At 55.0% G+C, this 22,644-nt stretch overlaps 1 protein-coding gene across 6 annotated transcripts in view; it reads right to left on the reverse strand.

Annotated features, from left to right (window-relative positions):
• Nucleotides 1–22,644, reverse strand: part of Dot1l (DOT1 like histone lysine methyltransferase) — a 103,935-nt gene that overhangs the window by 61,590 nt on the left and 19,701 nt on the right. Inside the window, exons 7-29 of one of the 6 annotated variants that reach the window (XM_051177334.1) lie at nucleotides 22,488–22,550; nucleotides 18,297–18,352; nucleotides 17,585–17,664; nucleotides 14,741–14,809; nucleotides 14,260–14,366; nucleotides 13,510–13,551; nucleotides 12,441–12,548; nucleotides 12,105–12,336; nucleotides 11,718–11,831; nucleotides 11,300–11,391; nucleotides 11,112–11,213; nucleotides 10,781–10,918; nucleotides 10,298–10,423; nucleotides 9,675–10,159; nucleotides 9,431–9,566; nucleotides 8,837–8,983; nucleotides 8,085–8,214; nucleotides 6,974–7,254; nucleotides 6,517–6,722; nucleotides 5,702–5,766; nucleotides 4,478–5,419; nucleotides 3,258–3,888; nucleotides 521–2,500 (exon numbers count right to left, since the gene is read on the reverse strand). In XM_051177334.1, the coding sequence (XP_051033291.1) occupies nucleotides 3,293–3,888; nucleotides 4,478–5,419; nucleotides 5,702–5,766; nucleotides 6,517–6,722; nucleotides 6,974–7,254; nucleotides 8,085–8,214; nucleotides 8,837–8,983; nucleotides 9,431–9,566; nucleotides 9,675–10,159; nucleotides 10,298–10,423; nucleotides 10,781–10,918; nucleotides 11,112–11,213; nucleotides 11,300–11,391; nucleotides 11,718–11,831; nucleotides 12,105–12,336; nucleotides 12,441–12,548; nucleotides 13,510–13,551; nucleotides 14,260–14,366; nucleotides 14,741–14,809; nucleotides 17,585–17,664; nucleotides 18,297–18,352; nucleotides 22,488–22,550 (4,317 nt within the window). In that variant the 3' untranslated portion in view covers nucleotides 521–2,500; nucleotides 3,258–3,292. Of the gene's footprint in view, nucleotides 1–520; nucleotides 2,501–3,257; nucleotides 4,285–4,477; nucleotides 5,420–5,701; nucleotides 5,767–6,516; nucleotides 6,723–6,973; nucleotides 7,552–8,084; nucleotides 8,215–8,836; nucleotides 8,984–9,430; nucleotides 9,567–9,674; nucleotides 10,160–10,297; nucleotides 10,424–10,780; nucleotides 10,919–11,111; nucleotides 11,214–11,299; nucleotides 11,392–11,717; nucleotides 11,832–12,104; nucleotides 12,337–12,440; nucleotides 12,549–13,509; nucleotides 13,552–14,259; nucleotides 14,367–14,740; nucleotides 14,810–17,584; nucleotides 17,665–18,296; nucleotides 18,353–22,487; nucleotides 22,551–22,644 lie in introns of those variants that run through there. The other 5 variants (XM_051177335.1, XM_051177333.1, XM_051177337.1 and 2 more) reach the window with 5 other exon arrangements.

Genomic DNA, 22,644 nt, shown 5'->3' on the forward strand with positions numbered 1-22,644 from the left:
GGTTGACCATGTTTCCCTAGGCCCCACCCACTGTATTTGGTGGTGAAACACATGTCCCTCAACAGCAGAAGTGGGATACTCTGGGGGCCCCAGCAACCCTCTGGCTGGACAGAAGTGGGCCAGGAGGACACATCCACCCTTCATCCCCAGGTTTGCACTCCAACAACCAGAACCATGTGGGTTTAGGCCCAGGTTCTGTGCCTTTAAAGGTGAGGGGTGGTGTTCCTGTAGGAATCTATTGCCCTCTCTCTGCACCCCTGCACCCACCCTGCGTGCTCGTGCCTGACCCAGGGCTGGATACCCTCACTGGGGAGATGGGAACCCTACCTGTTTTTGTGGGGGCATATATACATGGGAGTCCTAAGTGGCCCTGGGTAAGGACATACCTCCTGGCGGTGCTAGGGAGCCTTGACTCAGTGGCAGGTCTTCCTCAGGTTCCTCCAGAGCCATCAGCCTTCCAGGGAGGTGGGCATGCTGCTCTTCCATGACAGAGACCACAGAGACCACACTGAGAACTGGCTCAAGTGAAAACAGCTTTTTATTACTGTGTCTAGAGGTGGCGACAATGTGTGAGATGACTTGGGGGAACCAGGGAGAGAACAGTGCACCCATTAAGTACAGAGGTCATTACAAGACAGAGCAAAGCTGCATCAAGTTATAAACAGGCCAGGCTGCCAAAAAAGCTGTGTAGGTTTAAGGTGGGAACCAGGAGGTGTGTCTGATAGAGTCCCCATGTGGGCTAGCCTGGGAGTGGGTCCCAGTCTGTATAGGGCTTCCTATCATTTCCTGAGCTCAAGCCCTAAGCCGGCCTTGGGCCGGAGTGGCAGGGACCACTGAGGCGGCCTCACCCCATGCTAGGACCATCAGCCAGGTGACCCAGGGCTACCATGAATCAAGGTCAGTTTATTAGGAGTTCCCCTTTCTTGTGGGCTCAGGAGGGGACTTGCACCTGTGCCTGCCTGAGCACCTGTGGCCTACTGGGCTATGCGGGCCATGGACATGCAGTATCTGTCTCCTAACACTCAAGTAAGGTAGAGGCAGCAACCACGGGAGGAGCAGCTGCCAGGGTGGCAGGTGGTATACAGTGTTCACTCTGTCTTATTCCAGGCCTGGGATGTGCTAACTTTATGGCCACCCTGCCCTGCAGCACCGTAGCTAGCTGTGGTGTGCAGCAACAGGCCTGGCTAGTATTGAGCACCATCACAGGGGTAGGGGCAAAGGAGGGATGGGAAGGGACACCAGCACCATCTTCATAACTGCTATGGGAGACAGGTTAGGCTGAGGGGTCAACATGGCCTCTCCACTCACAGCCCACCCATCTCAACCTGAAATGAGCAGCATTGAGGGCAGTGAGGACTGCCTTAGCAAGCCAGATCAGCCCTGGCCCCTTTGCAGCCACACCCAGTACACTTGTCCCCAGGACCAGGAAGCAACTCCTAGAGGCAGACAGTGCCCACAGTGACCAGAGGCCCTGGGTGGTCCAGCACAGCACATGTGGGCCACACTCCTGCAGGGTACCTGGCCAGAGCCTTTTTTTTTTTTTTTTTTTTTTTTTTTTTTTTTGGTGCATTTGAATAAATAAAAGTATTTTTCCTCCTCACTTTTCTTTCCTTTAAAGTTGCTGTGCATTATACAATCTAAAAATAAATGCAATCAAGTCTATGAAATTTATAAATCTCCATCACATCTCTATAAAATACTGTCACTCATCATGTGACTCTCTTATACACAGATGCCAGGGGACCCACAGTGGGCCAGCCCCATGTCACCTGGCCAGCATGCCCCGAGCCAGAAAAGCAAAGAAATACAAAGTAAATGCACTTGTCACAGGAGCCACCAAGCCCTGCAGTAGCAGCCCACACCTGTCAGCACCACTCAGCCTTGCCAGGCACCCACAGTCCTACCCCAGACCAGTCTGTACCCACAGCAAAGGCACGCCTGATGCCACAGGTTTACCAGTGGGGTGTTCACAGTGACAGTGGGCGAGTTCCAAGGAGGGACCAAAGGTCAGCCCCCATCGGGCATGCCTGGCGTGCCTTTGGTATCAGGACAAGCTGTGGGGGGCGCGTCTGAGAGCTGTTTGACCATGGTTCACATCAGGGGCAGCACCCGGGGTGGAGTTAGAGGCGGGCGGGCGGGCGGGCGGGCGGGCATGGGCTCGGTGGTGAGATAGCACCGGGGACGGAGTCAAGAGTCCTTGTGGCCAGCCCGGCAGGCCAAGTCTTTATGTGATTCTCTCTCACAGACATTAGGCGTCTCAAGAGGTTGCCTTGGACGACTTTGATGGAATAAAATAAGTCAGAATTGCTTATACTTTTTAAAAAAAAAACGATAAATACTTTATCTAAAACTATCGACAGTACAAACTGGACCAGTCCAGCACCTCCTGCGGTGCCGCCGATTCAGAAGCTCCACGTCCGGCTCCGCCGGCCTGGCAGGCAGCAGGCTTGGTCCACACTGTCCTTGCATAGGTCGTGGCTGAGGTAGAAGTCCTAGTTACCTACAGGGAGGAGGAGCATGGGTTAGGTGTATTTCAACACGCCCACCATGGCTGAGCTGCCCCACAGGGCAGAAGGGGTGCTCCTGGCAGGTAGTACTGTTGGGCCCAGCCCCTCCAGCTCTGCCTTGCTGAGCACACAGGGTGGATCAGCCGGAGAGGCTCTAGCCCTAGAACCTCCAGATGGCGTTGGCCAGGCTGTCCTGTGCCAAGGCTATTGCTACCACGTGGCCATCCTCTATAGAGAAGGCAGAGGCCTGGCCACCTAGCTCTTCATTGATAGGGTAGGTCTACCATCATGATGACAGCCAGGCAGGGCTTGACAGCTGCTGTTCAGGGAGAGGTAGACAGGACAGGTACCTGACCCCTGGATCTTAAGCCCCAACTCTGTGCTCATGGACGTACATGTTACCTCAGACACCTTTCTGCCTGTGGACAGAGCTTACAACTTCACCCACTGACTATCCCTTGCACAGGTAGTCTGTTGGCGGAGGCTTTAATTTAGAGTGAAAAATGTGAGCCCCAAATCATGAACTGCCATGGGCCAGGAGCCTCATGGTGGGTTACAGTTACCTTGGCTTTTGTGCACCACACTCGATTCTCATCACCTCAGCTGCTGGCTGAGGATCAGGTATTCCTACACAATGGTGGCCCTGCCTCCCTTAGCCCCCCCATCTCCACCACTCAGGACCCTGGGCATCTGCCGAGCCCTGCCAGCGTCTTCCAGGCAAGAGGAGGGGTGGTTTGGCTCTAGCCTTACCTTACAGAACATGAACTGCTAGCTAAGCAAGGTCTTTATCGAGGCTTAACCCCCGAAAGGTGCGCGGCATAAGGAGGCGGCATGCCAAGGGAAACCCACACAGCAGATGGCCCCGAGGAGCTGGCCTGCGGGGCGGCGGGCGCGGCCTGCGCCAGGGCCAGCCGGGGCAGGGGCTGGTGGTGCACCGTGAAGGAGGGGCGGGAGACCTTGTGTGGGAGGGAGGCGAGCTTGACAGACAGAGAGGCGTTAGCAGGCTGCAGAGAGGCGGCAGAGGAGGGGGGTAAGAAAGCTTTGTTAGCCGGGAGGGAGGCCAGGCTCTGCAGAAGCACTGGCTCTGAGTTAGAAGCCAGCAGCGCAGGTGGAGGAGGCAAGGCGACGTTAGGAGGAGGGGGTGCATGGAGGACAGGTGGCCCCGCAGGGGGCCGGCCCAGGTGCTGAGGAGGAAGCAGGGGAGGTGGAGGGGGCGGCCTAGTCTCGACTGAAGCCGCAGCCTGAAAGGAAGAAGCCGAGGTGCTAGCCGCCGCCTGCAGCGGGCTCAGGCCCAGTGTGGCACTGCTACACACAGCCCCGCTGCTGACACCAGCTCCAAACGGGTGAGCAGAGGCAGAAGGCACCGCATGGGTAAAGACACCTGTAAACAGGAGAGAAAAAGCAGCTTCAACAGGCAGCATGGTCCAGGCAGGCGGAGCATGAGGAGCACAGCCGCCAGCAGGGAGAAGCAGAGAACAGTGTGAGTCCAGTCCAAGCGCAGGCACAAGCAGCAAGCAGTGGGCTCAGTGCAGGGACACTTACCTGCCAGGCTGAGGCCCTGCCCCTCGGGCCCACCTGCCCGCCCCTGCCCAGCCAGGACTGCACACACTGGGCCGAGGCCCAAGCTCCACTCCGCCCTGTGTCTGAGCAGGCCCTCCTGGACTCATTCTCGCACCAGGCCCACTTCCACGGACCAGCCATGAGGTATGTGGGTGGTCACCTCAAACAGGGGACGCCCCAGAAGAAAGAAATGCCTAGTTAAGTGCACCGTGGTCTTCTGAAAACAAGAGGCATGCGTTACAAGTCTAGCCAGTCTCCTCCAGTCACAGTGATGATGGCTAGAATGGACACAGGGCTACACTCCCCTTGTGCCCTCTAGAGGGCTAGAGAGGAACCTCCAAAGTGGCTGGTGAAGGACTGAGCTCCGCGGACTGGGGCTGGACCTCAGAAGTCACCCCTTCCTTGCCTACCTCCAACGGTTCCGCCGGCCACCCCAGAGGAGAAGCTGCCCATGGTGTGAGAGTTGGTGAGTCGGGTCGCAGTGGATGATACATGCACCAAGCCTGCAGCAGCTGGCACAGTACTGAACAAGGACTGCAGCACGGATGAGCCAGCCACAGAGCCCAGGTTGGCCTGCAGGGACATGGGGCCCAGAGTAAACTGGGGACCCGGGGTGAAGGTGCTCAGGAAGGGCCGGGGAGCCTGGGCAGCAGGTGTCACACTGCCCGCAGAGGAAGCCACAGTTACGAGGCCAGGGGCACCAAGGAGGCCACCTGGAGGCACAGCTGCAGCAGAGATGAAGAGGTTGTGGCCGCCCTTGAAGTCCAGCTCCCGGTCACGGCCCTTGCTGGCCCTGCTGCCATGAGGCAATGCAACCTTGTCTGCAGGCCCACACAGGGGTAGGGCCTCGCTGGACTCCTTGCTGGCACTGCCCTCACCCTTCAGACCCTCCGGCTGCCGCCTGCTGAGGAAGGGGTTGGCTTCTGTGGTATTGTCCTTGCCCCGCTGGGATGGGAAGCTCACGGAGGCGCTCAAGCTGGCCACTTCAGGGCCCTTATGGGAGAGGGAAGCACCATCGTTGAAGCTGTGTAAACCAAGGTCTGCGGCGAGGCCCCCACTGAAGGCCAGGCCATTGGGAGGATTGGCGCCAGGGCTCGGGCCCTCAGCTGCAGCCAGAGAGCCAGCAAAACTCTTTCTTGAGTGGGTGGGGAGCTTGGTCTCAGCAGCAGGCTCCTCCAGAGCTGGCCGGAAAGAGAACAGGGGGCTGTGGCTCAGCGCAGAGCCAGCCTGTAGCGGACTGTCCACGGCCTTGGCCAAGCTGAGGTCAGAGATAGGTGAGAAGGTGGACTTCCATTTGCTGCTATTCATAGGCTCACTTGAGGGGGCAGACTTCCTTCCCACCAGGCCACCACCTGATGGGAGAAGTCAGTGTCCATGTGAGCCTGGGACCTGCTGCTTGCCTCAGTGGGGAAGTGGGCTGTGCCTACCATGGGGCTGACACCTATGCCACTAAACAGAGGTGCTGGAGAGGTGAGGGGATATAAGGGGCTGGCTCATGCACTGTGAAACTTTCTCTTGCCCTCCCCTCCCAAATGATCATGCACCAGTTGCAGTTCTAGGCTGGGCTGTCCCGAGCACAGGGCACCCCCCCTCCCGCCCCCTCACCTCCAGGCTCCAGTCAGGGAGCACATTACCATTTTCCAGCGTCTTCGGGGGAGATTTGCTTTCTAAGGAGATTGTTGCAATTTTTCTCTCAATTCTGTACAAACAAAATGATCACTGATATATGATCTAAGTGCTCAGAGAGGACTCCTAACACAGCTCAGGAAATGATAGATCCAAAGGCTGCCCCCAGGATCCAATGTGGAAGCTCCCTACCCTCAACAGACCTAGAGTAAGTCTAGGTCGCCAGCAGTACTAGGGCCCAGTGTCTGTGTATGGGCTGTTCTGTGGGCACCCCAGAATGTCTGTATGCATGGTGACAACTGTGTATCTCAGGCAGGGAAACCTGTAGGAGCTTCTCTATCCCAAGCCTTACCCAACCCAGAGCTTAATGCATCAGACCCAGTACACAAGCGGCACATACATCCACAATTGTCTACAAGGGCTCAGTGTATCTGTCAGATCCCTAGGAGTATGACATTTGGACAGCAATCTTAGACCATGTCAAAGTCAGAGAGGCAAAGTGTGACCAGAATTCACACACACTGTAGTAACTCTGCTGTGACACTCAAAGGCAGCCAGATGGGATGCTCAAACAGCCAGCAATGCCTCCCCAATGTAGGTGGTGGGGCAGGACACATGGTGGCTCACATAGGCAGAGAGCATCCAGACACACAGATCCCACCCTGCTCACCAAGGAAAGCAAAGGCAACAACCAGTAGGAACACAGCCCAGCGACAGGGAGGTAAAGATGGAAAAGCTGGCTGATGGAGGCTATTTGGCCAAACAGCTAGTGCCTACTCCAACCATCACACTGCAGAGCTGATCCCAGGAGTCCAGGACTCACCGGGCACTACTGGGCTCATCTTCAGAGCCTGGCTCCTCATCTGAGGTCAGTGGTGAGTAATGGGCCCCATTGGTTGGGCCCAGAGGCCGCTCCTTCCTAAGCACTGGGGGCTGATCGTGGTCCTGGTAGGGGGTGGGGGAACTCTTCAGGGAGCTCTCAGGGGACGAGATGGCTGTGATCTCCAGGGGCTGATTGATGTTGCTGACCTGCAGGGTCGGGGAAGGCAGATAAGCCATAGGCCCAGGTCAGGGTTTTGGGGACACCAGAGGGCATATCCAACCATGGAGACCTTTGCAGTCACCAGTTCCGTATGAAAGTACTGGTGGGGAGAGAAGGCCAGTAGGGCTGCGCACCAGCCATTGTCCCTACCCCCAAGCTGGTACAGCTTGTCCCTGGACTTGTCCTGCTGGGACCCCAGCCCCATGGCCCACCCTGCTGGGACAGGTCCTGTGCTTACCATGGAGTTGAGGTTGAGGGGAGACCCCGAAGACTGCGTGAAGAGGCCAGCAACAGTTGGCAGAGCCCGGCGCTTGGGGGACACACCTGTGCTGAGGCTGGGGTTTCCAGCTGACGCACGCTTCCTTCTGCTGCGCTTACGACTGTCCTGCCCATGGCTCTGTACACAGTCCCCACGGGTGCTGGAGGTCAAGGGGCTGTGCCTAGTGGAAGGCGACTGCTTCGAGCTGGAACTGGCTGCGATGCTGAACACGATTCTCCTCTTAGCTTCACTCTCCGGGTCTGAGAAGGCAGGATCAGAAGGCAGCTCCCCTTTGCTGGTGTCCAGCAGTGGACCCTGGGTGGTCACACTCAGACGGGGACTGGCTGAGAGTTGGTGTGCAGGAGAGGCAGGGCCAGAGTTGCGGGGCTGCGGCAGCAGAGGTGGGTGCTGTGGTGGTGTGCTGCGAGACCCCATGATGGCAAAGAGGCTGCTAGGGCCAGAGGACTCGTCAAAAACAGTTGATTCCATTCCAGAGGCCAGAGGTGCTGGGCTGTTGGCCAGGGCCCCACTGATTGCCACCGAACCAGCATAGAAGCCTGTCAATGAAGGCACCAGTTTCTCAAGGGAGGCAAAGAGGCTAGGCCACTGGTGGGGGCTCTAAAGACACCTCACTGTGGCAGGGACAAGCTGAGGTCAGGAACAGCTTGTTAAGAGTAGAGCTGGTGGCTCCAGGGCCATGGCATAGGCAAACGTGGCAAGCCACCCTCTAGACTTCAGTCACCTGCAAACACTGGGGCACACTGGGCATACGGGGTGCTGTCCCTGTTGTGAGTCACCTGAACCTTCAGGGACCAGTTGACCTCAGCACAGGACAGCTTTCTAGAAATGGTCCAGACTTTAAGCATCCCTCAGGAAAAGGTGCCTACCCTGCCCTAGCTCAAAACAAGTCAACAGACACACACTAGTCCCCTGCCTTATGATCACACAGTACCCTGTACTCATAACCTCAGAGCTATACCGGCCGGGAGCCTTAGCCCCTAGTTCTGTCCCACAACGTATCTTCCTCTTCCCAGAGAACATGGCACCTAGCAAGGAGAGACACATACAGGGTTGGGGTGGGGGGAATTACCTGTGGGTGCCAAGGCAAGACTCCTGCTCCCTGCTGCATTGCCCCCTGCACCATGGGTAGAAGCACCGATCTGCTTTTCAAGTGTGGATGAGGCCTCTCGGGGCTGTGGCACAGGGCTGGGCGTGCTCCTCTGCAAGAGAAAAACCCACCTAAGTCAGGGAAGGGTTGGGAGCAGCAGGCCCAACAGGAAACAGTGGGGTAGGAGAGCTGCAGGCAGGGAGCAGGCTGCAGGGAGGACCTTGAGGGAACAGAGTTGGACTAGGCCTGAGATTCCAAACAGAAAGGCAGGTCACATTCAGTTAACAAGGAGCAGGATGAGCACAGGGCAAGGTGGTCAGCTGTCAAGGACAGCTATAACTACATGGTGAGTTCAAGGCTATCCTGAATCAGACAGGACCCTGCCCCAAATAAAGAAAAAGACAAGGCTGCACTGTTTGCCCAGCGTACGCTCAGTGAATGACAGCATTCCCCGGGTCTGGCCATCAGGGACAGCAGCCCAGAGTCACGCCTGCCACAGCTACTTGAGTGAATAAAACCCTTCCAAGCAGACCTTCTATTTCTCTGCTCTGCCTCTTACAAAACATTCAGTGCCCAAACACATGGCACCAGAATTAGCTGTGGATGGCCCCATGGCAGTTCCAGGCTGACCACATACTCAAACTCAACGGCATATGACAGAGACATAAAAACTGAAGTTGAGTCTTGAGCCCCACCACAGCCATCACCACCACCCCCTGGCCCAACACACTCACTGCCCTCTCGGCGCGGCTGGGCAGCACCACACTGGCCAGTGGGATGCTGACAGGCAGCTTGTTGGGCTGCACAGTGCTGAGTGGAATGCTGACGGGCAGGCTGGTGATAGTCTCCCCGTGGCTACTGTAGGCACGCTCCTTCACACCCTGCCAACAGATGGCCATGTGTCACCCAGGCCTGAATGGTAGCTCAGCTGCAGACCTACCAAAGCCATCCTCAGGACATGCCAAGCCTTTGTTTCTGAGACATGCCACCATGGGCTGCCTGGCCTCCTGAATTCCTCTCCATTTCTGCACACACAGTGGAAGCCCCAAACCTCTTAGTCCCACTCTAGATCCCCCCAAAAGACAGCCAAATCCCACTGCAGCATGTAAGCATCTGAGTCCCCCAAGGATACAGTCTCCCAGGGGAGGCTGACACATCTGCCTCTGCAACTACCCTATGAGGCCTGTAGATGCCAATCCCCATCTCCTCCCCAGGTCCCCTAAACTAAGCTCCATGCATCCTACAGATGAGAGCGCTCGCTGCGGGGCAATGCAGTTGCCTGGTCCATTTCTCGTACACTTAGGTGGCTTCTTTCACTCTGCCCTCACCTTCTCACTGCCCTTCTCTGAGGTGAGTGGCGAGGACGCCGGGGAGGAAGGCAGAGGATCTTGGGGGCTGAGCTTCATGCTGTTGGAGAAACCAGGGCTCTGGTAGGGAAGGGTGCTCTCCTTGGCATGCTCTGCCCTGCAGTGAGAGGCCAGTTACCCTTACTGAGTTCACAGTGAGCAGCCCATACCCAACAGTCCCAAGGCAGCAGATGGTGACAGAGTCCCTACATGCACTTGTACTCACCGAGGGTGTGACTCACTGGCAGCTGCTTTGCCAGCCCCGGTGTGGTCCTGGCTCAGGTGCCGCCTCAACACAATCTTGGCTGGTGACAACCGGGTGTAGTCCGGCAAAGCCAGGCCAGACAACTTTTCTAGCCGAGGTCGGCCACTGTGGCTGGGGGTGCAGGGTACTACCTCCTGGTCCAAGGGGGAGGCAAGGTACTGGGGAGTGTTCTGCTTGGACGAGGACCGACTAGCTGCATTGCAGAGCTCGTAGCCTGTGACATGGCCATTCATGGAGAGCTCAGGACTCATGCTGCTGAGGTGCGGCAGGGAGATCTTGGCACAGTCCAGCTCAAGACGCAACCGCCCAGCATCAGCCTCCAGCTCTCGGCCCAGGGTAGCCTTGCCACGCAGGTGCAGGGACAGAGCATCGTCTGGTGGCACACAGGACTTCAACTGCAGGAGCTCCTGCTGTCGTTGGCTCTTCTCCAGCTCCACAATGCTGATCTACATGGTGGGAGGTATGTTACACCCAGCAGGGGCATATGAACATGGCCCAAGGGCACACACACCCCTGTTGTCCATCATCACAGATGCCCTCTCAGAGTGGGAAGATGGGGTCTGCTGTATCACCCCGAACCCCACCTGCAGCTCCAGGCAGTGTCGCTGCTTCTCTGAGATCTGGCTCCGCAGGGCCTGCTTCTCTTTGCGCAGGTTCTCCAGAGACAACGTGGACCAGTCCAGCCTCAGCTCCTCACATCGGGCCCTGAGCTATGGGCAGACAAGAGTATCAGCAGCTGAAGGCAGGAGAGGCAGTCTCTCTGGCAGTGAATCACTCCTACAGTTTGGCATGTGGTAGCAACACCCACGCACAGCAAGGTGAGAAAGGCCTTTGAGACACAGTAGAGTCCCTGGTGTGTGATAAGATATGGGGCAATCCTTACAGAGCCCACTAGCAGTGTGGAGGAGCAGATCCAAGTGAAGCACCAGGGTAATAAGTCAACATACCTCTGGGCTCCAGAGTGTGAGATCCTGCCCTCCACCCTGCCTGTGACCACACCAGCTGCTCCTTTCCAACACACAAACACACAAACACACACACACACACACACACACACACACACACACCAGTTGTAGGCTCTGGCTCCGCAGCTCGCTGTTGTCCTTCTCCAGCTGCTCCGACTGCTCCCGCAGCTGCTGGTTGTGGGCAGAGATCTCCTTCTGGGCCTGAATCAGGTCATTGTAGGTCAGAGCCTTCACGCCCAACTGGAGATGCAGAGGACAAAGCAGGGTGAGTGGAGCCCCACCCCAGTATACAGGGAAAAAGGGGACAATAACCACCCTGCAGCCTTGACACGGGTACAGCCCTGGGCCACCCTCTGCTTCCACAGTGGCTGGATGTTCTGTATCAGTACTTCCATAAGGACAAAAGAAGATGGACTTTGGGTGCCCTAGTCACCTCATCCAGCTTCTGCTGGAACAGTCTTCGGATCTCCTCCTTTTGGGCCTGACAATGACCGAAGAGCTGCTGTGCAGTGCCCAGCAGCTGTGTGTTCTTCTCCTGTGAGGGAAGACAGGAAGAAGTGACCTCAGAGCCCACCAGGAAGCCCCGAACCAAATACTGACATTAAGGCAGAGCCCACACACCTTCTCCTGGTCCAGAAGCTGCTGCAGGTTGGCCTTGTACTGTGGGGTTTTTGTGTAAGCCAGGAACTGCAGGTACTGGATTTTGAAGGACTCTGGAGGTATACAGCAGTGTGTGAATCGGGGTTGGCCTGCTTTAGGGCCACCCCTGCCTGTGACTTCACCTCTTCTCACACCCTATACCTTGAGAGCAGATTCCTCCCTTCAAGTAAGGGACCCGCCAGCATTTCCTGTGTACTGAGTTGTCCTCCACTAAGCTCCCCCAGTACTGATGGTCACACATGTCCCCAGATATGGCACAGGGTCCCTGAGGTCAGTCAGTCCCAGGCACTCACAGGGCAACACCATCCAGTAGGCTTGACTGGGTCCCCACCACTTCCACAACCCCACAGAACTGCTTCATGCCAGAGCCATGACCCACCTAAAAGCTTCTGTAATGCAGGTGGGGTGGGTGCCACCAGCAGTGGATTGGGGGAGTGGAGCTGCGTGCTCGGAGGTAGCTGGTAGAACGGGCTATGTGGTGCCCTGTACGCATCTGTAGGAGAGAGGGGTCCCATCAGCCATCAACCATGGTCTACACTACTGCAGGCAACAAATGCCCCAGCTGGCAAATCTGAGGCCTGACACAGCTGGATGATCCAGATCCCCACTGAGCACCTCCTGATGTATAGTCACAGGCTCGGTACACAGCAGAGTCCAGATGGGGACTTCAGTGGGCAGGAGCCCACAGCTACTCGGCTTGGGACTCCAGAAGAACCCATAGCCACTCTGATGGGAACTCCGTCAAGCAGGAGACAAAGAGGCTCACCCTGGGGTGAAGCTGAGGGTGGGGCTGCAGGAGAGGAGCGCAGGAGGTCCAGTGCACTTTGGCTCTTCTTGGACTTGCGCTCTGCGTTTGCAGCACTCATTTTCTTGGGCCGCCCACGCTTCCGGCCAGCCATCTTCCTCCCTTTCTTGTTCAGCTTCTTCTTCCGGGCTTTAGAGGGAGATGGCTTTTTGACAGTGGCCACACCTGACTTTTCTTCCTCAGCACCAGAGTCCTGGAGAACACAGACAGGCAGTGAGGGGCCACAGCAGGAGTACCTGCAGGGCTGCACCTATGGGCACCCTGTCTAGCAGGCATATGCAGGGAATGGCATCTCACCACCGGTGCCTCAGTGGCAGCTGCCTTGTTCTCTGAGACCTTGGTGGGGGTGGTTGCATTGCTCTTGTTCTCTCGCTGTTGCCTGCGCCGAGCTGCCTCCTGCTCCTCCTGGGGGGAAAGCAGTGGACAAGGGTTCAGTATATGCTGGAGGATCCAGTTCCACCCGCATGAATCAAATGGTCACACACAGAGACCTGGGGAGAGGCATGGTGCCTGACTGGGTCCCACAGCCCCTCTGTGGGGAAGGCACAAGACTAATGGTACTGCAGTCCAGGACTGCCCCTGCACTGACAGCTGCAGAACCACATGGCAACGAGAGCACATGGGACAAGCCAGCCAGCATGGAGACCCAACTGCCCCACTGGGCAGGATGGACACAGTCCTTAAATTTAGGACTATGCAAAGTCAAGCCATGTTAAGGGCCTATGTCCTCTTGGCATAACGTAGCCACTGCAGACTTGAAGCCAGTAGCTGAGCTGACCTTTGTGAGGTGCATGCATGCATGTACCTGTGGAGCTGAGAGAGGGGTGTGGGGGACTCAACACCTCCCTGAGGATACACACTGTTTACAAGTACGCCGGGCAGGATGCACTCCTCTGTGGTGTGTAGCTGCCAGTAACCCTGTCAGCCCTCCACTTCACCACGTGCCAGCAGGTAGAACTCTGTGCTCTGCTATTAGTGCCCACATAAAGTGAACAGACATTTGTTCACACCTCCCCAGGGAATGTCACGCGGGAGCCCAGCTCTATATGTTCCTGGGTCAGACAAGCAAATGCCCACCAGATGTCACTAGAAAAGTGCCTGTCATGGAGCAGACTGCCCAGACTTCCCGAGTGCTAGATAGGTGCCCTGGCATGGGGACACAAAGCACTGGCCCCTCTGCAGGACCATCATTCACACAAAGATGCCCATTAAACTCACAGAGCAGAAGAGGGCTTTCAGGGAGCCTGTAAGGCATTAAGAACCCTTGCTTGAGCCTGGGGACCTTGGTCACACATAGCACCAGCACACACTCAGCCAGCCACCCTGACTCTCGTGAATGTCACAGTTGGGAGACATGCAAACTTACCCTGAGTTTTGGATTTTTCAGACTAGAAAAATAGTTTTCAAGCTAAAGAGAGGAGAAAAAAGCATTGTTAGAAGAGCCCTGAGCACAGACACAAACGGTGCACACATATGCTATCTCCCACAGAGCTGCCAGGCACCAGCAAGACACCAAAGGTGACACAGCTGGAGTCCTATACAGCCCAAAGCAGCTACCCTCAACTCGCCAAATAATTGCTAAGGACCCAGGGACAGGACCTCTCGAGGGGGACACTGGCTACTACACAGGTCTCACAGAGAGAACTTCGTGTGGGAGCTCAGGAGCCTTGGGGCTCTCTTCACCCACAGCAGAAAGCGCAGGGCACAGCTGCTGCTGGCTCTCAGCTGCCAGTTTGTAGCACTGACCCAGGGAAGATACAGAACATAAAGCAGAACTGCCAACATGCTGCCTGGGGAAGCCCAGAGGCCACCAGGACAGAGGACAGAGCCTGGGACTGTACACTGAAGGCTCTGGCAAGGAGGGGAGGCCATGAGAGAAGAAGCCAGGACACACCCAGGGAAGGCTTGGGGTGTGTGGGGAGAATGTGGGGGGGGGGGGCAAGGAGGGAAGGAATGACAGACCGGAGGCCTCCAGATTCAAGGCCAAAACTGCTATGGGCATCTATTCATCAGGGAGACCAAGGGCCGAGGCCCAGAACTGTCAGGTGGCATGGCTGTGACTGTCCCACTCTGTAAAGTGACAAGTGGGGCACACAGAAGCACTATGAGCACTCACTATGGTGCGGTCAATAGTGTGCAGGTAGTAGGAGACAGGCTTCCCAGTCCATGACACAGAGCCCTTCAGGGGCGACAGCTCTACCACACGCATGATGGTGCCAATGTCTGTAGGAAGGAAAGAGCAACAAGTCAGGACTGTGGCAGGAGGCATGCACACCAAACCCCCAAAGGCTGCCCAGCAGAGACAGGGGAGGAATAGTCTGAGGCCAGTCATGAACAAGGTAGTGAGCACAAATGAATGGGGTCAGGCTTTGAGAGCACCCAGCATCCAAGCAAGCATGCAGACCCTGAACTGGGCCAACCAAGCGACTGGCCCAGGGAGGCCCACAGGAGGGCTGCCCACCCATGAAGCGCTCTGTACCCCAAAGCCCCTATTGGAGCACCATCTCCTTCTGAAGCAACATGTCTACAGGACAGAATTCCAACTGACCAGGCAAGGGGATCCAGGTACCCTGTGCACCACCGAGTCTGCAGCTTACCACTCAAGTTCCTGCTATTGATCCTGAAGTTCAGAGGGGCAAAGGGCTTTGAGGAGACGATTCTGCCGCCTGCAACACAGAAGCCCATCACTGCCATGGGTGCAAAAACCCACACAGGCACCCACAGCTTAACACCGCAAACTCAGGGAGGTTTGGGGACACATGGGTAGTACCTGTGCTTTGAGTATCATTCTTGAGAGAATTCTCATGAGACCCCTTGTGCTCACCCCTGACCCTGCAGCCACAGAAAGCAGTGACCCTGTACCATGGTGACAGCTGAGAGAGGGATGGTCCTAGGTCTGAGGAGCAACTGGGATGAGAAGCAAGTTCCCGTGGTTTAAAAAGACAGCACAGAAAGACCCACACAAGACAGCTAACAATATGATTGGCTGATGCAGCTTTTGAGGCTGGGGAGGTGACAACAGAGGCCAGGGCAAGCAAAAAGAATCCCAAGAGGCAAAAAGAGCCATCCAAACCACACAAAGATTCAAGCCTGTGACAGTCACACAGGAAGAGCTACTTTAGGACATGGTAGTCTAAGTGTGAAGCACATACCTTTAATCCCAGCACAAGGCAGAGTAGTCTAGCCTGGTCTACATAATGAGTTCCATGACAACCAGACCTACACAGAGACCCTGCCTCAAAACAGCAAAACCCATCCTGACTCTTGTGAATAGTGCAGATTCTTTTCCTGATGAAAAAACAGTGTTGGTGTGGAGAGGGAGAATGAGACAGAACATCACTAAATTCAGGCTGGCTTTGGAGTACTGTAGCCCAAGCCAGCCTAGGAGCTCTAGGCCTCCTGTCTTGGCCTCCTGGGTGCCAGAACAGGCCTGACTCCTACATCCAGTGACAGCTCAATCAAGAGATTCAAAGGGCAACACCTGACATAGTGGTACATGCCTGCCATCCCAGCACTTGGAAAGCTTAGGCAACACTATTTTGGGACAGCCTGAGCTACACAATGAGACTCCTTTCTCAACACAAACACACATCTGTGAATGTACACACAGCTGCTTATATCAGTGCACCAGCCTCCAGCCCCACTCCACGTCCTGCTTTCTGAGTCCTCTTCACCAGCAAAAGGGCTTGGCCAGGCCAGCACAAGGTCAGGTCCATGTCTCCAGTGTGCAGGAAAGCAGCAAACACTAAAATGCCAGGCTGAAAGGACAGGTGCCAAACTAGCCAGGGCCTGTGAGCTTCCCTAGGAAGTGATGGGAATGACCTACCCCACCGAGCAAACAAAGGCCTGAGAGGAAAGCACAGTCAGGAGAGGGCCACAGGCACATATGATCCCCATGAATACCCACAAATGGGTATTAGTGCTGGATAGTTTGTGTCAACTTGACACAAACTGAGTCCATCTAGGAAGATGGAATCTCACTTGAGAAAATACCTCCAGCACATTACTCTGAGGCAAGTCCATGGGACATTGTCTTGACTGGCTGGTGTGGGAGGGCCCAGCAAGTGATCCTGAGTAGTGCAAAAAAAAGTAGCAGAGCTTGAGCCTAAGCCAGTCTTCCAGCAAGGGCTCTGCTGCAGCTCCTGTACTGATGTCCTGCGGTGCTGGCTATGATGACCTGTATAAGCCAAACACACCCCTTGCTCTGCAGGTTGCTCTGGTCATGGTGTTTGTCACAGCAGCAGCACATTAGACAACATTGCAGCACTCAGAGGACAGGCAGTGAAGGGGGTGCAGAGAGAGCACTGTCATCAAAGCCTGGCCTACCTGACAACTGGGCACGTCAGCCCGCATTAAATAAGCAGACAGGGACAGTTAACCTAAGACTGGATGACTCACAAAGCTAAGGCCTGACCCAAAAAAGGCAGCAGTAAGAAGCTAATGTGGCTGGATGATGGAGGCACAGCCTTTAATCCCAGCACTCAGGAGGCAGAGGCAGAGGCAGAATCTCTATGAGTTCAAGGCCAGTGTGATCTACAGAGTGAGTTCCAGGACAGCAAAGGCTACAGAGACAGCAGCTAATGATAATATGTATGTATGTATGTATGTATGTATGTATGTATGTATGTAGGTATGTATACACACACACACACACACACATATACATACTATGTGGTGGTGTATACGCTAATCAAATTCAAGGCCAGCATGGACTAAATGACTGAGTTTAAAACCAGCTTGGGTCTAGGATAGAGTCTATCTGGAATAGGAATGAAAATGAGGCAGGGGTGAAGCTCCATGGAGAGTGTCTACTGAACATACAAGGTCCTAGGTTCATCCCACCACCTCAAGTTAACTAACTCTAAAAGCATGGGGCAGGCTGAGGACAGGCTCCATAGCAGACACCTGTAACTTCTGTGACAACAGACAGCTGCAGAGCTGGGAAACCAGACTAAGAAGCTGCAAAGTGTGGGTATCCCTGCTCCCTGAATCGTGACAGCATTATGCAATACAGACAGCCCTGGCCCTACGCAAGGGGCAGTGTGTGTTCTATGCATTTCCTCATTCTGAACCTCTCTGTCACAAGAGAAACTGACAGGCACAGGTAGAACATAAGCTCACAAGCAAAGAGCCCTGGTATGGGTGCTCGTAGCAAAGGACTGCTTCTGAGCTGGGTTAGCCCTTAAACCCATCTGCTGGCTGGCTGTTGGGGATATTATGGAGCACCAGGGCCTTCGGCCACCAGGTCCTCACTTCTGCCTTGCAGCCTAGGAGCTGGGGAAGGGTGCCAGGAAACAGGTGGGGCTTAGGGCTTCCAGGGACTACCCATCATGAATAGGGAGGGTTGCTGAGGACTTCTCAAGGAAGAGTGATGGAACTGTGTGCCCCACCCCCCAGAGAGGGTAGTGGCAACAGGCCTGTGGGCAGTAGGGATGCGTTACCTTCCTTCATGTTTGCAAATCGCTCCTTCAGCTGGTGATCCACCTCAGGACCAAAGGCAAAGTTATTCACAAATATAACACTGCAAAACAATGTTTTAGTTCAGTAAAACTGAAGCTGTGCATATCAAGTCCCAGCCTGGACACAGCCCACTGCTGGTCCCTGCCAGGTGCCATCCCCCTCCCCTGCCACCCTCCTGAGGTAAGCAGAGTAAGCAGGAGAGCTGGAGCAGAAGACAGGTATAGGACACCTTGGACTGAGTCCAGCACCAGGCGCCTGTTTTGAATATTGGTGCTTCTGAAATAAAGCTGGCTTCCTGGAAGCACTCCCTGGCAACAGTGTCCAGGGAAAGACCACTCACAGAACATAGGGCAAGCACAGGGCATGAGCACAGAGAAACACTGACAAGCAGGCAGATGCGATGCAACAGGCAGGCTCCACCCTCCAACAGAAAACACAGGGGTAAAGCCCCAAAACACCCTGATCCCCTGATAGACCCCCCATGACAAGGATGGCACAGGACACTCAAGAGGACCACCAACAAAGGGGCTGCTACATCCCATGTGAGACAACAGCTGGCTCAGGCCCAGGGAGGGGCTGGCACTCTTGAAGCAGCAGCCCCCCGAAGTACCCTCCACAGTGGCCACCCACATCTAGGGAGCAAGAGTCAGAGACCCCAGCACAGCCAGCAGCACAGCCCACAGCCGGCCGTACCTCGTGTTGGCGATCCGCTCCCTCCACTCCTCTGAGAGGAAGTCACCTCGTTCCAGCTAAGAAAGAAAGGAACACGTTTACTCACAAGCTTACCTGATTCAAACCCAGCCCCATAGCTGCTGTGAGAGACATGAAATGATCTGGATCTCAGGGTGGGAAGGTGACTGTGGACAGCCAGTGGATAGCTCTGCAGAGAGCAGGGCCTGAACCCCAGCAGAAAGAAAGCAGCACCCTCTCGGGGACAGACAAGAGGATGGTATGGGTCCAGGTGAGGAGCCACAGAGCCATGTGCCTGGCCAGCCAACCCTCTCTAACCCCAGACTGTGCCCCCAAGAAAAGCAGCATCACACAGGCCATCTGCAGACCCTAAATACAGACATGAGATGTATCTATGTGGCCAGGAAGACTGGACCAACCATTCTGTCACTCACTTATCATGGTACATGACGGCTATGCCTGCAGATGAGGTCACCTCTGTGCACCCTGCATTAATTAGTACATGTTTGCTGCACAAATGACCCCATAAATGTGGCCCTGCTACCTCAGTGTCTTGTCAGCACTGATGTCAATCCACCTCCTTCAGGCCAGAGTGTGTTAAAGGGAAACAGCTTTTTTTTACCTTTCTTGTTTTTTTGAGACAGGGTCTCACTGTGTAGCCCTGACTAGCCTTGAACTCACAGAGATCCACCTGTGTACGGAGTGCTGGAATTAAAGCAGTAAACCACCAGTGGAAAACAGCTTTTACCCTGACTACACTCAGAGACCCAAGAAATCCGGGTTTTGAGTTCTGCAGACCACTCACCAGCTGCAGCACCAGGCAAAAGGCCCAGGAAAAGAACAGTCCACTCTACATGGAGGTCTCAGGGTGGGGTCGGGGGGAGTGTTAGTTGTTTACAAAGTCCAAAAGTAAGGGATATCCGTGGGCAATAGACACATAGCATAGTCTATCCGTGAGCTAGAAAGCTACTTGACAAAGAACAGGAGCAAAGAATAGATGCACTGGAGGCCACGCAGTGTGGGATACAACAGGCAAATGTACTGACCAAAGGTAGATTTGAGCATCAGAGGCTGTGTGGGGACAGGACACTTACTGAGCTGCAGGCCGAGGGCCACCTCCCCACCCTGCTAGAACAAGCCTGTCTCCATCCTCTAGTGAGCAGAGCAGACCTGGGCTAAGATGGCCAGAGCCCTGTAGGCTGAATAGCCCCTGAGCCAAAACCAGGCCAAGGCCCACCTCATCGACCTCTGACTCTACTCTGATATACACCAGCCAGGCCTGGGGATGGAGGCTTCGGTCAGCCCTAAAATGCAGGCCACACCAGGGTGTAGGAGACCTGGGCTCTGGGCTCCCACTCTCTCCTAAGCTAAGCACTGCAGCTGAGTATATGCTAAGCAGAGGAGCCATGTCCCCTTAATCCCAGGTGCTGGGTCTCGGCATCTCTGGATAAGAATACCCTGAAGCATGTTCTGAGATTCCTAGGAAGAGCTATACAAGCCCTGATGTCCTTACTGGCTCTGCTGTGTGCCTTTGCTGTGGCTGGCAGCTGGGTTCTACAATGTAGCTACACAGATAGCAGTTGCTTTACAGCTGGCTCCACTCCAAGAATCTGTGCCTGCTGTGGCCCGTGAAGGCCTGTCCAGAAGAGACTTCACCCTGCAGCTGTGTTATGTGTGGAGCCAGCATTCTTCCCACCAAAGACAGGGCCCCAGTGTTATCCTGGCCAACCAATTCAAGATGTCTAGGGAGCCAGCTAGCTGCACTATCTGTGTCTGTGGCTAGGGACTCTCAAGTCCTGGCTGTCCAGCCTGGGATGGAAGCCAGGCCTGAAGCAAGGTGTCTGCTGCTATGTAGAAGATCTCCATATACTCCACCTTGCAGAGAGGACCTCCCTCCCCAGGCGTATATAGGCAGTAAAAACTGCTGAGAGACAATCACACCAGACGGGCTGCTGGGGAGAGGCTCAGGTCTACTGAGTGACCTGAAAAAAAAAAAAAAAGAACACTCTCCAGCCTGTTGTACCTACAGACTGTGTAGTTCACTCCAGGTTCTCAACTTTGTGAGCTGTCACCCACACTGGGGTGGATTTCGGTGATGCAGTTGTCTTTGAGTCATTTCTGTTCCTGTAAGTGACCCCACAACCAAATTCCTATAAGTAGCCCCTGTCAAACTCGAGAGTTTTCCAAGCTGGGCTTTGTTGGTTCCCTATCTGGGAAACATTTGTTCACACATCCCCCAAGAAAGTGTCACAGCCATACCTACCAACATGGAAAAGGTAAGAGGGGAGGGAAGGAACATGAAGCCAGACAGCATCCATGAAGCAAGTGAGGAAGACTGACATAGGTCCCACAGAAGTCTGGGGAGGGCCAGAAAAGGTGACCACAGGTGAGATTCAAGAGGCCATGGTCAGCCACAGACTTGGCCACTTTAAGAACCCATTAGCTCAGTCTGGAGTGCAAGTGAACAGAGATGGCTAAAGCTTGTGGTTGCGGTCTCAGATACAAGACCTATGAACACGCCTTAGCAGGACTGGCTGCCCATGGGACACCTTGGCACAACCAACTCCTATGACGGGGTTACCTAAGCAAGCTACAGCCAGCATCCCAGGAGTCAAAGGCTACTATATTTTTCCAGGGTCAGTGGTAAAAGCCCAGTGACCCTTCTGAGGAACTACTTACAAAGAGTCATGGATCACATCACAAAGTCCCCTCTGAGAGGAACTGCTTATAAAGCTGTACAACCCCAGCCACCAGCATGACGGGAAGGCAGGCACACTCTGTGAACATATGAAGTCACCAAGCCTGGGAATGTTAGGAGGCACAGCCAACAGGGAGGAGCATGGCCCAGTGTCTGCCCCAAGCTGGACTAAGGTCCTTGGAGGATGAGGGAGAGATCTGCCAGGAGCAGGTGTGGGTGGGAAAAGGCAGACTCGATTCATCCACTGGAGGGAGCACATCAGCAGACTTGGCTGGAGGGATGTATGGGGGGAGGGGGAGAGAAGGGGGGCAGGATACCTGGCACAAGGCAGTTCTGGGGCAAAAGAGTCCTCTGGGTTGTTTTTAGGCTCCCCTGGCTTTTCTGCAGCATGCTTCTGAATAGCAGAAGACAAGGCTCATGGCTAACAAATCAAAGCTGCAGCACTACACAGATGCCTATAGGCCAGGCAAGTACATACCCAGCCTCCCAGAAAAGGCTATAGGTCACTCAAGGTGCTGTGGGAAGCCGGAGTGGACACAAGCAAAAGCCAACAGTCGCTTTCTATCCCTGCTGCCAGGTTGCTTCCGATGGTCTCCAAGGCCTCAAGAACGGTTCCTGCCCTTAGCCCTGCTCTCAGCCACAAGCCAAGGGCCACCAGCATGAGCACTGAGGGGCTGACAGTGACAACAGCCAACATGACAAACTGCTACCAGCCACACCACTGGCTTCAACCATATATGCCAGGTCATCTAACAATGATAAACTGAGGAAGAAGAGGAAATGACCAGGAGGCCACTTGGGATGGGGCAGGGTCTTCCTGAGAGTTCTACATGTATATAGAACCAACAGGCCCCACCAAGTGTGAGGAGACATTACAATTAATGATGAAGAGGGCACAGTCTTGGAAATCTGGAGCCATCTCCTGGATCCTAGACACAGGTGTCAAGTGGGGCTCTCTCCTAACAGATTCCTAAGAACTTCACGCATGGGAAATTTTCAGCAAGAAAGCACAAGTAAGCTGGGCTTATTGCAGGAAGGATGACAGAAGTAGAGCAAGGCAGAGCCATGACCATTCCATTCCACTGCCCATAGCTCGCAGGCACTGCAGGATGTCACTACAGCCTGGCCCTCCCAGCCAGCCCACAGGCCAGTCTAAACAGATCTCCACATCAAGAACTCAAGGGTCCCAACCCCTAACGTGAAGGCTAAACCACTGAAGGCTCAGCAGGGGTTCACTTGCCCAGTCTGGAGCTCAGCTCAGTAGAGCTGAGCATCTGTTGCCACAGTCCCACAGTCAGCACATGTTGTCTAGAAATGGTGCCCAGGCCAAGGGAGCAAGAAGAGCAGGGCTTAGTTGGGGCTCTGCAGCTAGCTCCAGAGACTGTGCCCACTGCCACAGAGGGGCATATGGTCATTCGTCAAGACTGACTGGGGTCAGGAGAGGATGGGAAAAGGGGCTGGGATGGAGGCCGCGGGCATGGAGCGATGGCACTCACTGTGTATTCTGCATGCTTTTTTCCATACCATTTCATCCACTTCCTGAACTCTCGATCCATGGTCTGAGGGAAAGAAAGGACATGACCTGTTACAAATTCAGGGAGGCAGAGGTGGTGGAAGGTCCACAGGATCCCTGCTGTGAACACATAGTGGTGG

The sequence above is a fragment of the Phodopus roborovskii genome, unplaced genomic scaffold (genome assembly GCF_943737965.1).
Source record: "Phodopus roborovskii unplaced genomic scaffold, PHOROB, whole genome shotgun sequence".
Lineage (NCBI taxonomy): Eukaryota > Metazoa > Chordata > Mammalia > Rodentia > Cricetidae > Phodopus > Phodopus roborovskii.